Source organism: Panulirus ornatus, chromosome 5 (assembly GCF_036320965.1).
Source record: "Panulirus ornatus isolate Po-2019 chromosome 5, ASM3632096v1, whole genome shotgun sequence".
In the NCBI taxonomy this organism is placed as follows: domain Eukaryota; kingdom Metazoa; phylum Arthropoda; class Malacostraca; order Decapoda; family Palinuridae; genus Panulirus; species Panulirus ornatus.
Genome location: NC_092228.1, coordinates 13,224,981 through 13,241,826, shown reverse-complemented (window position 1 = coordinate 13,241,826; position 16,846 = coordinate 13,224,981). Strand labels below are relative to the sequence as shown.

The following is a 16,846-nucleotide window of genomic DNA, read 5'->3' as shown; positions in this document are numbered from 1 at the left end:
CCATCAACTTTGTGTGTGAACTTTCCATTTTTAAGGGAAACTAGATTTTAGTTTACCTTGATTTCCAGTTATATGGAATTAGCTTTTGTCAATTTCTGTTGTATATTATTGTTGATTACAATTTCATACACTTAAGTTGTAATGTAGAAATGAAATTAGAAGCTCAACATTTGATAGAATTAACTTATGTGTATATCCTCATTTTAACTAATATATTTACTCCCAGTTACTTCAGTAGTATTCTTCCTAATGTCTTGATGATTTTTTCATCCTCACAGGCATGCCATGAGAGATCACATGATCGTGTTTTCATGAGTCTGGTAGCCTACTTTATCATCATCGTCCCCTCTCTTGTCATCTGTTACTCCATATTGATCAGACGCTACAAACTGTGTTTCTTAAGGAAACCTCTTCATCTTGATGATAGGGATGTCACAGTTGGGGTTAGTAGCTACTTCATATAGATTCTTATTACAAGTAAGGCACAGTCACCATTAGTGAATGGTCATTCCTCTTTTTGCACTTCAGTCCCCATTTGGACAATTTTCAACTCTAGTGAACTTATTAAGGCAAGTCTTTGATTTAACTGTCACTAATTGCATATTTGCATAATACAAGGAGTCAAACACCTTTGGGGTCAATTCCAAATTTATCTTTGGTATTGCACAACCTATTGAACAAATGTGGCCTTTTTTTGTCTGTTCTGATGCTACCTTACTGAAGCAGTGGGTAGTGATGCTGTTTCCTGTGGGGCAGGTTAGCACTAGGAGTGGATGAAGGCAGGCAAGTATGAATATGTACATGTGTATATATGTATAAGCCTGTGCATGTGTATGTATATGCATGTTTTATTATTTATTTATTATACTTAATCGCTGTTTCCCGTGTCAGCGAGGTTGTGCCAGGAAACAGACGAAGAATGGCCCATCCACTCATATACACATATATACATACATATACATATACATATACCCATTACAGAGGTATATGTTTGTTGAGTGTTCCTGGTAAATTATATGGGAGGGTATTGATTGAGAGGGTGAAGGCATGTACAGAGCATCAGATTGGGGAAGAGCAGTGTGGTTTCAGAAGTGGTAGAGGATGTGTGGATCAGGTGTTTGCTTTGAAGAATGTATGTGAGAAATACTTAGAAAAACAAATGGATTTGTATGTAGCATTTATGGATCTGGAGAAGGCATATGATAGAGTTGATAGAGATGCCCTGTGGAAGGTATTAAAAATATATGGTGTGGGAGGCAAGTTGTTAGAAGCAGTGAAAAGTTTTTATCGAGGATGTAAGGCATGTGTACGTGTAGGAAGAGAGGAAAGTGATTGGTTCTCAGTGAATGTAGGTTTGCGGCAGGGGTGTGTGATGTCTCCATGGTTGTTTAATTTGTTTATGGATGGGGTTGTTAGGGAGGTGAATGCAAGAGTTTTGGAAAGAGGGGCAAGTATGAAGTCTGTTGGGGATGAGAGAGCTTGGGAAGTGAGTCAGTTGTTGTTCACTGATGATACAGCACTGGTAGCTGATTCATGTGAGAAACTGCAGAAGCTGGTGACTGAGTTTGGTAAAGTGTGTGAAAGAAGAAAGTTAAGAGTAAATGTGAATAAGAGCAAAGTTATTAGGTACAGTAGGGTTGAGGGTCAAGTCAATTGGGAGGTAAGTTTGAATGGAGAAAAACTGGAGGAAGTAAAGTGTTTTAGATATCTGGGAGTGGATCTGGCAGCGGATGGAACCATGGAAGCAGAAGTGGATCATAGGGTGGGGGAGGGGGTGAAAATCCTGGGAGCCTTGAAGAATGTTTGGAAGTCGACAACATTATCTCAGAAAGCAAAAATGGGTATGTTTGAAGGAATAGTGGTTCCAACAATGTTGTATGGTTGCGAGGCGTGGGCTATGGATAGAGTTGTGCACAGGAGGATGGATGTGCTGGAAATGAGATGTTTGAGGACAATGTGTGGTGTGAGGTGGTTTGATCGAGTAAGTAACGTAAGGTTAAGAGAGATGTGTGGAAATAAAAAGAGCGTGGTTGAGAGAGCAGAAGAGGGTGTTTTGAAATGGTTTGGGCACATGGAGAGAATGAGTGAGGAAAGATTGACCAAGAGGATATATGTGTCGGAGGTGGAGGGAACGAGGAGAAGTGGGAGACCAAATTGGAGGTGGAAAGATGGAGTGAAAAAGATTTTGTGTGATCGGGGCCTGAACATGCAGGAGGGTGAAAGGAGGGCAAGGAATAGAGTGAATCGGATCGAGGTGGTATACCGGGGTTGACGTGCTGTCAATGGATTGAATCAGGGCATGTGAAGCGTCTGGGGTAAACCATGGAAAGCTGTGTAGGTATGTATATTTGCGTGTGTGGACGTATGTATATACATGTGTATGGGGGTGGGTTGGGCCATTTCTTTCGTCTGTTTCCTTGTGCTACCTCGCAAACGCGGGAGACAGCGACAAAGCAAAAAAAAAAAAAAAAAAAAAACCCATACACACACACATGCATATCAACATATACATACACATACACAGACAATATATATATTTATTTGTTTTATATTTTATTATACTTTGTCACTGTCTCCCACGTTAGCAAGGTAGCGCAAGGAAACAGACAAAAGAATGGCCCAACCCACCCACATACACATGTATATACATACACTTCCACACATGCACCTGTACATACCTATAAATTTCAATGTATACATATATATACATACACATACATATACATATATACACATGTACATAATTCATACTTGCTGCCTTTACTCATTCCCATCACCACCCCGCCACACATGAAATGACACCCCATTCCTCCCCGCATGTGCGCGAGGTAGTGCTATGAAAAGACAACAAAGGCCACATTCGTTCACACTCAGTCTCTAGCTGTCATGTATAATGCACCGAAACTACAGCTCCCTTTCCACATCCAGGCCCCACAAAACTTTCCATGGTTTACCCCAGATGCTTCACATGCCCTGGTTCAATCCATTGACAGCACGTCAACCCCGGTATACCACGTCTTTCCAATTCACTCTATTCCTTGTATGCCTTTCACCCTCCTGCATGTTCAGGCCCCGATCGCTCAAAATCTTATTCACTCCATCCTTCTACCTCCAATTTGGTCTCCCACTTCTCGTTCCCTCCACCTCTGACACATATATCCTCTTTGTCAATCAATCCTCACTCATTCTCTCCATGTGACCAAACCATTTCAATACACCCTCTTCTGCTCTCTCAACCACACTCTTTTTATTACCGCACATCTCTCTTACCCTTTCATTACTTACTCGATCAAACAACCTCACACCGCATATTGTCCTTAAACATCTCATTTCCAACACATCCACCCCCCTCTGCACAACCCTATCTATAGCCCATGCCTCGCAACCATATAACATTGTGGGAACCACTGTTCTTTCAAACATACCCATTTTTGCTTTCTGAGATAATGTTCTTGCCTTCCACACATTCTTCAAAGCTCCTAGAACCTTCGCCTCCTCCCCCACCCTGTGACTGACTTCCACTTCCATGGTTCCATCTGCTGCCAAATCCACTCCCAGATATCCTCCAGTTTTTCTCCATTCAAACTTACCTCCCAATAGACTTGTCCCTCAACCTTACTGTACCTGATAACCTTGCCCTTATTCACATTTACTCTCAGCTTTCTTCTTTCTCACACTTTACCAAACTCAGTCACCAGCTTCTGCAGTTTCTCACCTGAATCAGCCACCAGTGCTGTATCATCAGCGAACACCAACTGACTCATTTTCCAAGCCCTCTCATCCACAACAGACTGCATACTTGCCCCTCTCTATAAAACTTGCATTCACCTCCAATTTTTATAGAGCTTCACAAATATTAACATTAACATTATAATTCTTTTTGTATTTACTGACAGAAGATTCAATGATATTTCTTGTGGTTAGGCTTTCACCAACTCATCTACCTACACCAAACCACTCTCCATGACTCTCCCATTTTGCATACCACCTAAACCAAAACACCCTACATATACCACTCTTATCACCAATCCTTCAAAATACTTCAGAATACTCTTCCTCACTCCATCACTTTATTTGCACATTATTTACCTCCTTTCAAAACATCTTTTTATTCTCTCTAAAGTTTAATGATACTCTCTCATCCCAGCTCTCATTTGCCCTCTTTTTTAACCCCTGCACCTTCCTCTTGACCTCCTGCCGCTTTCTCTTATACATCTCCCATTTTTTTGCACTCCTCCCATGTAAGCACCACCCAAATGCCTCTCTTTTCTCTTTCACTAGCAAATTTACTTCTTCATCCCACCACTCACTACCCTAATCTGCCTACCTTCCACCATTCACATATGTTGAATCATTCCCGTGCATGTTGAAGATTTTTTGTTGGATTTAAAACAAACATTACCATGATCCTTACATTTCTTGTATTTAATTGCAGTGCTTGTTTTTTATGTGAAATCGCTCTTCTTCCCTAATAGAGGAGGTATGATGTCTTCATTGTTCATTCCACATTGGATAATGAACTGGTACGGGGGCATGTTGTCATTCCACTCACTCATCATGGTTACTGTGTGGCTTGGCACGATAATGTCTTCAGGCCAGGAGACTGGGTTTTAGGTATGGTCATTTGTCTCATCACACTTAAGTAACTATCTGTTTGTAAAGTATCCCCCTAAAAGGGAGGTCCTTAGGTAGGAGTAAGTAAACAAATGCCATGAATAAGTACATGATGGGCCCCTTTCTCTTGAACTTTTTCATGCAACTTTCATAATCTCTTTCAGTTTCGATACTCAGCTACCTCCACTCTTGTACAAATATATTACTGTGGAAATACTTCTTTACATCTTTTCAAATGAATTCAGTGCTTAATTTCTTGCTATAATATTTAGTTGCTCTTTCTCAGCATTTTACAGGGAACTGCAAGCTGTCAGCATTGTTAGATTATTTGAGAAACATCGAAGTTGTAATTGTTTTTCTGTATTATGTCTTCGATAGTGGGGAAACATAGAGCTTCTAACCTTTGTATATAATTATACTTTCTTTTTTCACATAACATGTTTGACAGGAATCATGAAAGTTGTAATTAAGTCCCCTTATTCCTCTCTGTTTGATGGTAGGCAAACATACGGATTCTAACCTCTGCATATAGTTAAGCTTTCTTTTTTCGTGTATCATCTTTATGGCCCTCCTCTTGACCTTGTCTGTTAAATGTTTGCTTCTTTAAATAAGATGACCAAACTTGAAAACCATATTTTGATTCAGATCTAACATAAGGTGTAAACAATTTACAACGCATTCCCATATACATGTGCTAAAATGCAGTTCTAATGCTAACCTTTAATGAGATAAGTTGCCTCTTCAAAAGCTCTCTTAATGTGGAGTTTTGGCATTTAGTTTGCATAAGCCCCATTCCAATTGACAAACAGATTCAAGTGGCTTCTTTCCTGCCAGATCACCATCATAATAAGGCCTCATTTTACTGTGTCCTGTCTTCATTACCATACAGTTGCAGTTGCCTGAGTTTAGGTTTATCAACCACATACTGATGAACTCCGTAGTTAGTCTGATTCCCTTTGTAACTTCATCAGATCCTGGCCATTCCTTACTTCTTTCATGGTTTGAGCATCATCAGTAAATATATTCTATATTAATCAAGTTCTTCATCTGTGTCATTAACATAGATCAAGAATATTGGTAGCCTTAAGACGATATCTTGCTGTAGGTTTTCCAATCAAACTTACTTTAGAGGGACTGATTCACCCATATTACTAAATCTTTACACAGACTGCCATGGTATACAGGGTGAACTAGAAGTCACTGAACCTATTGTAAACAACAAACATATTCAGCCTTGGTACATAGTATGAATACATTTTCCATACTTTCTTAAGTTAGGAATGGCACTCGCATGCATATAGACATACCTCTACTGACAAATCAATGAGAGATGTTCCTGATGGAATTTATCATGGCTCCTGTCAGTTCAGGGAGAGTGTGAAGATTTTCTTTTGCAAACTACCATTCATTGCTCCCCATAGCTAATAATCAGAGGATGTAAGACCTAGCAACTGTGGTGGCCAAATGATGTTTGAAATTATTCTGTCCCCAAATGCATAGCACAGTCTCAGTGCAGTAACTTCACGGAGACACAAGTCATGTGTGCAGCAGCAATGTCCCGTCGGAAGTTTGGAAGTAGATGTATGCAGTTTCATCCTCATTTAAATGTCCAATGAAGGGGTAAAGATTCACTTCACAAAATGTTCTGAATTGATAGTGCCACTGAAGAATATGGGGCCAGTTATCCAATTTCATGATATGTTGCACCACACACCAACCTTTTGATCATATGATAGTGCTTCCTTGATCTTACGTAGATTAGTCACCGACCAAACTTGATTGTTTTCGGTATTGATGTAATCAGATAAATGAAACAACACTTTATCAGTAAAGAATGTAATGTCTAGTATTAATATCCACTCCATTGGAAGTAATAAAATCTCTAAACCATTGGCAATATTCAGCATGCTTGATGTCCCTTTTTTTAGTTCATTCACTGGTGTTATCTTGTAAAGATGCAGGTGCACTCTTTGTGTGCTGCTGTACAAGAAACCCATCTACTGTGCCAATTTATGAATGGACTTTTTCAGGCTTTGCATTATGCAGTCTGAATATCAAATGTTTTATGTTACTGCTGCTGGCCTATTGTATCTTGTCGCATCTGCAACTGATCCAGTTTCATGAAACTTGGCAGTTAAGTGCCACTGCATTGCAGTATGGTACAGCAGTGTTGGGATACTTTTCAGCATACTTTGTTGCACTTTGTCTTCACTATTTTCACAGTAACCCCTGTTAGCACCTGGACATGCTTGGGTTCAATGAAACACTGAAGTGACATTGTTTGAGGAAGGAAGGGGAGGAGGAGGGGGTAGTTGATCTCTGTATGTGTTAAAAGTCCTGTAGACCATTACTTATAACAATAGTACCAAGAATGAGGTGTTTTATCATTTGTAGTATAGGTACTCAATGACTTAGCTCTCCCTGTAGAAAGTATGATATATGATACACTACCTCGAAAAATTGATCATGTAATGCTTGAATATGATTATGTGGTGAATGAGGAAGATAAAAGAGCAGAGATGAGACAGGTCTTGAGGAGATCTTGGAAACTACACAAGATTTAACGATTTCAGTGGTAACATAAATTGAGATATGGAGTTCAGATGCCAGGAACAAGGGTATTGTGGTGAAAAGTTCTGTGAAATTTACAATTAAGTGAGAACACACGTACCTCTTTCCTTGCAGACTTGCAGTTTGTCAATTTGAAGCAGTTTCATAGATTTTACGTAAGCACTATGTTTATGTATGAACAGCATTTTGTTAATACCAAAAAGTTTATGCATATCATTAACTCCCTTCCCATTTACATGGGATAGATCAGGTGCATAGAGCTTCTCAATTCATTTATACAGATCTTCATCCCATGTCTTTAATAGAGAACGTGGAGGACGCTGTGCGTAACTCTCGAAGGATGCTGGTTATAGCCACTGACAATCTTGTGAGGTGTAGGTGAGTTGTGTGTTTTGTAAGAGTATTCTGGCTTAGAGTGGTATCTGTTTAGCAGAGTTAGCATATATGATGATGTCAGCTGTTGTGTACAGCAAATGTGTGATGGCACAAACAGTTGTGTTGCTTACAATTGTGTGACATTGGAAGTTTTGTGATGATTTTGAAAGTTAGGTGACATTGATTAGAAAATGCATGTCTGGGAAGAACCCTAAGTTAGAGTCAGAGTGTGGATGTTGGAGTATGCTGTGCTCCTATATATTTTTGTATTCATAACATATGCCCATAAAATTTCTAAATGTGTGTATGGTCATTGGGAATGTCTCACACCAGGTCACTCCAGAAATTACTGTTTGCTAAAGATTATATGTTTTTTGTATATTTCCTTTTTCTTTTCATATTTTTCTCATGAATAATATTTTTTGCTCCTCAACTAGGTGGTATAGCTGCTGAATGCATGGCTAGAAAACTACTTTGGTGGTGTTGTGAGTAACATCAGATATCTTTGGGTTGCTGACTGATGCTAACCTATTAGCTGTAGTTTACTGTGTAGGTTGAACTATGATAAAAAAAGATTTAAGAAAAGAGTGAAGAGGCTGTTGTTTCTGTATTGATGTATCTGAACATACTAACTCTGTGCAGATCATATCCACACTAACACTTATGATTTCTCACATTACTCACCTTACTCATTCACCACTAATACATGTTACTATTATAAGAAATTTTCAGTCTTTAAGTAGTTTCAAGTCTGAAATTTTTAGTTTTTGTAACTGAAGTGCTTTATGTCCCATTAACCACCATAAGCATTTTACCTATAATGACAATATTTACAGTAACTTTGAGCTTGAATGTGTGGACTTTTGCAGGTCGCCACAAAGAATTTGATAAGCAGGGGTTTAAGGTTTTGATTTCTTACATCACTCTCCTCATTCATTCACTGTTATTACATGTTGCTGTTATGAATTAGGAATGTTCAATCTTTAAGCAGTTTCAGTTATGAAATTTTTAGGTTTTGTAAATGAAGTGCTTTATGTTGCATTAAGTTTTTTAATTATGATGACAATATTTAGGGGAACTTTGAGATTGAATGTGAGGACTTTTGCAGGTTGCCACAAAGAATTTGATAGGCTGGGGTTTAAGGTTATGATTTCTTACATTACTTTCCTTATTCATTCACTGCTATTACATGTTGCTGTTATGAATTAAAAATGTTCAATCTTTAAGCAGTTTCAGTTTTGAAATTTTTAGGTTTTGTAACTGAAGTGCTTTATGTCGCATTAAGTGTTTTAGTTATGTTGACAATATTTAGGGGAACTTTGAGATTGAACGTGAAGACTTTTGCAGGTGGTCACAGCAGGTGATTCACTGAGGTCGCCACAAAAAATTTGATAGGCTGGGGTTTAAGGTTATGATTTCTTACATCCTCATTCATTCACTGCTATTACATGTTGCTGTTATGAATTAAAAATGTTCAATCTTTAAGCAGTTTCAGTTTTGAAATCTTTATGTTTTGTAACTGAAGTGCTTTATGTTGCATTAAGTGTTTTAGTCATGATGACAATATTTAGAGGAACTTTGAGATTGAATGTGAAGACTTTTGCAGGTGGTCACAGCAAGTGATTCGCCGAGGTCGCTATGAAGAATTTGATAAGCAAGGATTTAAGGTTAGTTGAAGCATACTGAAATGGATTCTGAAGGATTGAAATACATACCAAAGATCATTTGCACTTATGATTTTTTATCTCCCCATGAACAAGAAAGCTCAGTTCTCTCAAGGGAGTAGAATTCACTAATCCCCTACCAGTATTGTGGGAATTCACCATCCTTTGATAGTCATTCACCCCTTCAGCCAATTGCTTGTTTGTGGTGATTTCTCAGCCATTCAACAATCATGTGACCTGAGTCAGCACCTCAGATTTTCTGTATTCCTTAGATTTTGCTAGCTTACCATCTTAGTCACATGGATGCTGGGGTAGTCCTTATAAAGCCTGTACCCTCTTTCATCATAGATTGGTATCCTTTTTTATTTTCAGAATATCCAAACAATTGTAAGTAGCTTTGGTTTTCTTTGAAGAAAATTGTTACACAGTTAGATCCACATTGTCTTCACTCTATAAGGTGGTGGCCATTTTCATTTTCTTTGTTTTGCTCTCTCTTCCTTTACTTCCTTTCTGATCAAGTTTTCTTAATTTTCTCAGCAGAGAATTAAGTGTATGGGCCCAGCTCTTGTAGGATTAATTTATAGATGAAGGAACAAAAAGAATATTTTAAATGGGCTATACTAATTTGAAACTTTGAGTTATTTAACCCTGCAGCAGACATTAGCTAATCATTTCCATATTTTTTTTTACCTCTGAATGTATGAGGTTCCAAATGACAAGAGGCTTTGCCTTGGAGGATTTTTTGTTCTTGTAGAACTTGTGGATGATTTACAAGTTTCCATTGCCATCCAACATCTTGTCTAGTGTGCCATGATACATTAGGGAACATGGATCTACCTAAAGGTAGCACCAGCTCAAATCCTCATAGGGCTTAAAGTTGTTTGAGAACACTTCTTACTGGGCATCTTTGGTCATGATTTCTGTGTCTTTCTGGATATTTCTCGATTCTCAGTCAAGATCTTTTCATATTCTCAAGTATTAGTGGTGGATACAAAGACCGAATCAAAAGCCAAAAAGTGTATATAGGCCAAGCTAGTGTACTGATGACGTGGTGGTTTACCAGGTCATCTGGTTGTATAACTGTCTTCTACAGCCTTGTTTTCTTCAGAGAACCATTATCAGTTGGAGAGAAATATATAGTTTGAAGAGTGAAAACCTTTTCTCTCTTGAAACAGACCCTCATGAACATTGTTTTTGTTTCTCCTTTCCCTTCCTTTCCCTCTTTCATTTACTAAAGAAACTTCTCTCAGTGCTGTCTATGACCATCTTTAGGCAGACACTAACAACTGCAAAAGCTGAGGTTTGGTAAAAATCAAATTACCAGTCATGGTTCTGGCAGTCATGAACTGGCTGAGGAAACAATGAATGGGGGAGTGGCTGACACCAAAGTAGGGATTATTATCAAAAGAGATATAATTCATGAACTAAAAATGCTTATTTTTATCAGATTTTAGCACTGGTGATGGAGACACTTCCCAGAGCTCTTGTGAGAGACCTTTATGAGATTGTTGCCCTTCGTACACATGTTCTCTTCAGCAACAGGTGAGACATTAGAATAGCTAATGCTGCTTACAAAAAATTTGGTCATTACTTATTGGATGAGAACAAATGAGCCACATGGCTGTTTGGTATATTGAAACACAGTTTTTACCAGGAAGATCCAGGCAGATCAAGCACAAATATTATAGTTACTTTACATTATTTCACATCTGCATATACTTACATTCTCATATGTGCACCTCCACACTCTTTCCTTCCATTTCACATGCAGTCTTTTACTGTTTGTACATTCATTTCCCAAACTAAAATATATTGTTATAGTTGTATCTCTGGTATTCATTTTTGTATCCATAAAATGTTCAGTATTCAGTCTTTAAATTGATCCACTCCCATTGCAAATATTCCACCCACTTTTGTAATGCAATCATACTCTTTTAGAAAGAGTACTTTACATAAGTGAGTGAGTCAGTTGTTGTTCGCTGATGATATAGCTCTGGTGGCTGATTCATGTGAGAAACTGCAGAAGCTGGTGACTGAGTTTGGTAAAGTGTTAAAGAAGAAAGTTAAGAGTAAATGTGAATAAGAGCAAGGTTATTAGGTACAGTAGAGTTGGGGGTCAAGTCAATTGGGAGGTAAGTTTGAATGGAGAAAAACTGGAGGAAGTAAAGTGTTTTAGATATCTGGGAGTGGATCTGGCAGCGGATGGAACCATGGAAGCGGAAGTGGATCATAGGGTGGGGGGGGGGGGGGGAATTCTGGGAGCCTTGAAGAATGTGTGGAAGTCAAGAACATTATCTCGGAAAGCAAAAATGGGTATGTTTGAAGGAATAGTGGTTCAAACAATGTTGTATGGTTGCGAGGCGTGGGCTATGGATAGAGTTGTGCGCAGGAGGATGGATGTGCTGGAAATGAGATGTTTGAGGACAATGTGTGGTGTGAGGTGGTTTGATCGAGTAAGTAACGTAAGGGTGAGAGAGATGTGTGGAAATAAAAAGAGCGTGGTTGAGAGAGCAGAAGAGGGTGTTTTGAAATGGTTTGGGCACATGGAGAGAATGAGTGAGGAAAGATTGACCAAGAGGATATATGTGTCGGAGGTGGAGGGAACGAGGAGAAGTGGGAGACCAAACTGGAGGTGGAAAGATGAAGTGAAAAAGATTTTGTGTGATCGGGGCCTGAACATGCAAGAGGGTGAAAGGAGGGCAAGGAATAGAGTGAATTGGATCGATGTGGTATACGGGGGTTGACGTGCTGTCAGTGGGTTGAATCAGGGCATGTGAAGCGTCTGGGGTAAACCATGGAAAGCTGTGTAGGTATGTATATTTGCGTGTGTGGACGTATGTATATACATGTGTATGGGGGTGGGTTGGGCCATTTCTTTCGTCTGTTTCCTTGCGTTACCTCGCAAACGCGGGAGACAGCGACAAAGAAGAAAAAAAAAAAAAAAAACTTTACATAAGATGTATATCACACAGTGTTAACATACCAAAGCCATATTTAACTGGAAAGTTCCTTTTGTTTCAGTATTTTCCAGTTTTCAAGTCATTTAGACATGGGTAAGACTTTGTATCCAAAGTTTCTCCAATTTTTGGAACGATGCGCTCAGTATGGTTTTACGTTTTATTTACATGTTCAACATATTTCATTTTGCTTTCCTTTTTGTAGCAGTTAGTCTACATGACCTTAAAAGTCTATAAAAACTAAAATATATTCATGTAATCTAGGTAAATATTGAAATAGTTTATGAAAACTATCCTTGTTATAAAAGGGTAAGAGAGAGGTTTGGTAATAAGAAGAGTGTGGTTGAACAAGCTGAAGAGGGTGTGCTGCAATGGTTTGGACATATGGAGAGAATGAGTGAAGAGAGGCTGAAAAAGAGAATATATGTGTCAGAAGTAGAGGGGAATAGGAGAAAGGGGAGACCAAAGTGGAAGTGGAGGAATGGAGTGAAAAGATTTTTTAGTGTCCAGGGCTTGAACATGTAGGAGGGTTAAAGATGTTCACAGGATTAAAGGAATTGAAGTGATTGATATACAGAGGGTGATATGATGTAGATGGACCAAACCAGGTTATGTGAAGCAGCTGTGGGAAACCGTGAAAAGGTCTGTGGGGCTTGGTTGTGGATTGGGGGCTATAATTTTGAGGCAGTGCGCATGACAGCTAGAGAATAGATGTGAGCGCATGAAGCCTTTCTTAGTCTGTCTGAGGTGTTACCTTGCTAATGCAGGAAATGGTGGATACTTATGAAAAAAAATTGTGTGTGTGTGTCTGTGTGTGAAATGAAAATATATGTTCTGAGCATGGTATTGTATTGGAGTTTCTTTCATCAGTTCTTATTGATTTACAGAGACTACGTTGAAAAGATCTGCAACTTCTTGCCAGCTCCTGCTCCTCAACAGATACGACCTGATGGAGTATACCTTACAGAGACAGACATCCAGACTCTTCTTCAGCACTTTGAGGAAATACGCTTAAGGGAGAGTAAGCCATTGATTGTTTATTTTCTTCTGTGATGTGATTTTGACAGATTTTTTGTTTTTAAGCTGAGACTGCATGGGCAGCTGAGGCCCTAATCAAGGCCATCCCATTAACACTATATATATAAGTCTGAATGGAGAAAAATTGGAGGAAATGAATTGTTTTATATATGCGGGAGTTGACTTAGCAGCGAATGGAACCATGGAAGTGGAAAAGAGTCACAGAGTGGAGGAGGGGGCGAAGGTTGAGAGAGCAGAAGAGGGTGTGTAGAAATGGTTTGGACTTATGGAAAGAATGAGTGAGGAAAGATTGACAAAGAGGATATATGAATCAGAAGTGGAGGGAACAAGGAAAAGCAGGAGGCTAAATTGGAGTTGGAAGGATGGAGCAAAAAAGATTTTGAGCGATCAGGGCCTAAATATACAGGAGGGTGAGAGGTAAGCAAGGAATAGAGTGAATTGGAATGATGTGGTGTACAGTCTTATCTTTCAGTGTAAACTGCATCTTGTGTTTACAGTTCTCTGTACAACCATTCCTTGCCTTGCATCCTCACTTACACTATCTCATTCTGCATTAGAGATGTCTACTCTCATCACCAATTTTACGGACCTGTATGAAGTGTATATGGTACACATTATTGTGTATGCTGTGAAGGCATATTGCACATGTATGTATCACTCATCTTTGTTGAATTAGCAAATTTACATCCCTGTAATTACCTGTTTGTACTGTATGGGAAGGGAGTCTTACATGCTTGGGGTTCCATTTCTTGAACACTCAACTATCATACAACCTCTTAAGTGTATGTCTTCTGTCAGCAATTATAACCATGTTCTCAGTCATTCTGCTCCATTCATCTGCCACTCTTGTACTATAAAAGTATTTCATTACATCCTTACTTACAAGTTTCTTACTTGATTTCATGTTATGTCTTCTGGTTACTCTAGCCCCACATCTCTCAAAGGACTGTCTACTGTCCTCTGTCCACTTTGTCAATATCTTTTGAAATTTTAAGATTGTGTTCAAGTCACCCCACACTCTCCTCTCTGCCAAGGTGGGTAAATTTAGATCCTTAAGCCTTTCCCTGTAGCTTATCTCTCTTAATTCTGTGTTGCCCTCCTCTGGACCTTCTGTATGAGATCTTTGTGCTTCTCTTGGTGTGTTGACCAATCCTAAGAAGCGTAATATTGTTTTGGCCTTATGTAGGATATGAATGCTTGCTAAATATTTCTTAATCCATGTACTTGAAAATGTTTCTGATATTTGACAGAAGACAGTTTGTCTTCTTCACAGTTCTTTTCATATGGCAATCTGGCAATAACTTAGGGATGATGTCGCCTCCCAAGTTTTTCACATACTTTGAATTATGAAGCTCATTTCCTGCTAGGCAAAACTCATATTGAGGACAATTGGAAGCTGTTGCAATCCTGCTCACTTTTCACTTCCCTCATGACCTTTGCATCACTTGCAAATATATTCAAGTAGGATTCCAAACCTTCAGGCAAAGTCGGTGATATAGATCAAGAAGAGTAATGGTCAAAGAGTGAACCTTGTGACACTTCATTGGTCACCTCAACCCATGTGATGAAGGCTCTTCTAACATGCATCCTTTGTTCCCATCCTCTGACATAATCTCCTGTCCATCATAAGAGTTACCCCCTTGTTTTGCTTGATCACCCAATTTGTTGATCATTCTCCTAATTTGGTACAGTGTCATATGCCTTCTAGCAGTCCAGATACAGATAGTCCACCCAGCTTTCCCTTTTTCCAGGACTGGGCTCACTTCTTGCATGGAACTTCGAGATGTTAGTTACACATGACCTCTTACCCTTAAAACACTGCTGTGTTACTTGGAAAATTTCTGCTCCATACAAAGTAATTTTCGAGAACCTTACACACCACAGAAACTGTTCTTTAGTTCTGTGGCTGTTCCCAGTCCTTTTTGTACATATAGGTGTAAAGGTTGTCCATTTGTATTCCTTTGGCACCAAACTTCTCTCCATGGACATCTTGAGCAGTATTGCAAGTGGCTTATCGAGCATATCTGCACACATCTGTAGCACAAAGGATGAAATTTCATCAGTGCTATGAGCCTTGTATGGGCTAAGTCCTTTTAGTATTCTGTTAACATCTTTTCTAGATATCTCAACAATTTCCAAAACCTCTTCCCCATTCCATTTCACTGGTGTTGGAGCTATAGTGTCTTTCGATGTGAAAACACTTTTGAACTTGTTATTCAGTTCCTCACATATCCTTACATCATCCTTTACAGTTTTTCCTTGGTTAGCAGCTCCTTAACTGACAAATGGCTCCTGATGAATTTGTGGAAAAGGATTGGAATTTCACCTGCCTTGTCCACAGGTTTCTTTTCAAAGGTTCTTTGTTCATCTTTTCTATTCCTACGATATAGTCAGGTGCTTGCTGGCTAGAGTGCCATGTGTATCATAACCAGCGCACATCTTGAAGTTCCTTTGATTATAACATCTTTTATCAAACTATTCCTTCCTCTTTCTTACTATTCCCACTCTATTACTCTTTCATTGTAAATCTCATGGAACCTCTCACCACAAATCCGTGGTTGTTAGCTACTGAACTCTATTTATTAATCTATGTTAACTTAGAAATTATTTGAGGTTTGTGAAGTTTCCACGGTTATATCTCCACTTTATTTCGTGTCTCACCTCTGATTTTTTTTTTCTTTTTTTTACTGTCCTCTTTTATCACAAATTCAAACTTCAGCATTACATGATTACTTCTCCAACTGGTGAATTGTATATAATGTTCTCAATATCCATGGTAGTATGAGTGAAGATAAGATTCCTTTCATCCTAGTGTGTTCTGTGACATGGTAAGAAATTTTCCTGAATGCATTTTTAAAACTTGTAGGGATGGGAGGGGCCTCCAAAAATAAGATGAGACTTTCCTTAAGTTATTCCAGGGCCTGGTAGCCTGGGGTGTAAGATCAAGGCTGAAAATGAAAGGATCTGACTTTGCTTAAATTATCTGAAGGCCTGATAGGTAAGAGGCCCTGAAAGTGAGGAGACCCAGCTTTCCTTATCCCTTATGTGAACAAGGGCTGTTCAAACTTAATTTGGATTAGGGAAGTAGGGCAGAACCCCTTAACTATAAAGCTAGGAGACATGTGTAAATGACAGTTGTCTGTTGTTCAGGTACGTGAAAGAAAATAGAACACATTAAGTAATACAAGAAATTTTGAAATTTGATATAAAACTGGAACTTATGATGAAAATTTTGTCTCATTTTTGGTGAAATAAAGTGGTTAAATGCCTCTTTCACATTATATGCATATGCAGCTTTCTTTAAAGCATGTTTTTCACTCTGTATATTATGAGCAGGAGCATGTTTCTTGGTGTGGGTTTTGACTGCCACCTGTATTTAGACTTCAGTTGGTATGATGCAGTGGTTTGACAGTCCTAAGTCTGTGAGCACACTGTTTTATTGGTGTCTTTTACTGCAACTTCACTCTTGATGAATAAAGCAGATCCTTTCACACTTGTCTGTATTAGACATGAAAATATAAAGGAATATTTTTTTCCTTTTGTGGACAAACAATGATTGATTTGGAAATTTCTCTCCTCCTGTGACCTTTCTACATTTAAGACTCAGGTTATCATACACCTTAGGAT

At 38.8% G+C, this 16,846-nt stretch overlaps 1 protein-coding gene across 6 annotated transcripts in view; it reads left to right on the top strand.

The window, feature by feature from the left end:
* The window catches only part of LOC139748579 (uncharacterized), an 84,249-nt gene that overhangs the window by 50,126 nt on the left and 17,277 nt on the right, over positions 1–16,846 (top strand). For all 6 annotated transcript variants that reach the window (XM_071661622.1, XM_071661624.1, XM_071661625.1 and 3 more), the window contains 6 exons: positions 279–443; positions 4,476–4,614; positions 7,491–7,563; positions 9,167–9,227; positions 10,672–10,766; positions 13,069–13,202. In XM_071661622.1, coding sequence (XP_071517723.1) covers positions 279–443; positions 4,476–4,614; positions 7,491–7,563; positions 9,167–9,227; positions 10,672–10,766; positions 13,069–13,202 — 667 coding nt within the window. The remainder of the gene's footprint in view (positions 1–278; positions 444–4,475; positions 4,615–7,490; positions 7,564–9,166; positions 9,228–10,671; positions 10,767–13,068; positions 13,203–16,846) is intronic.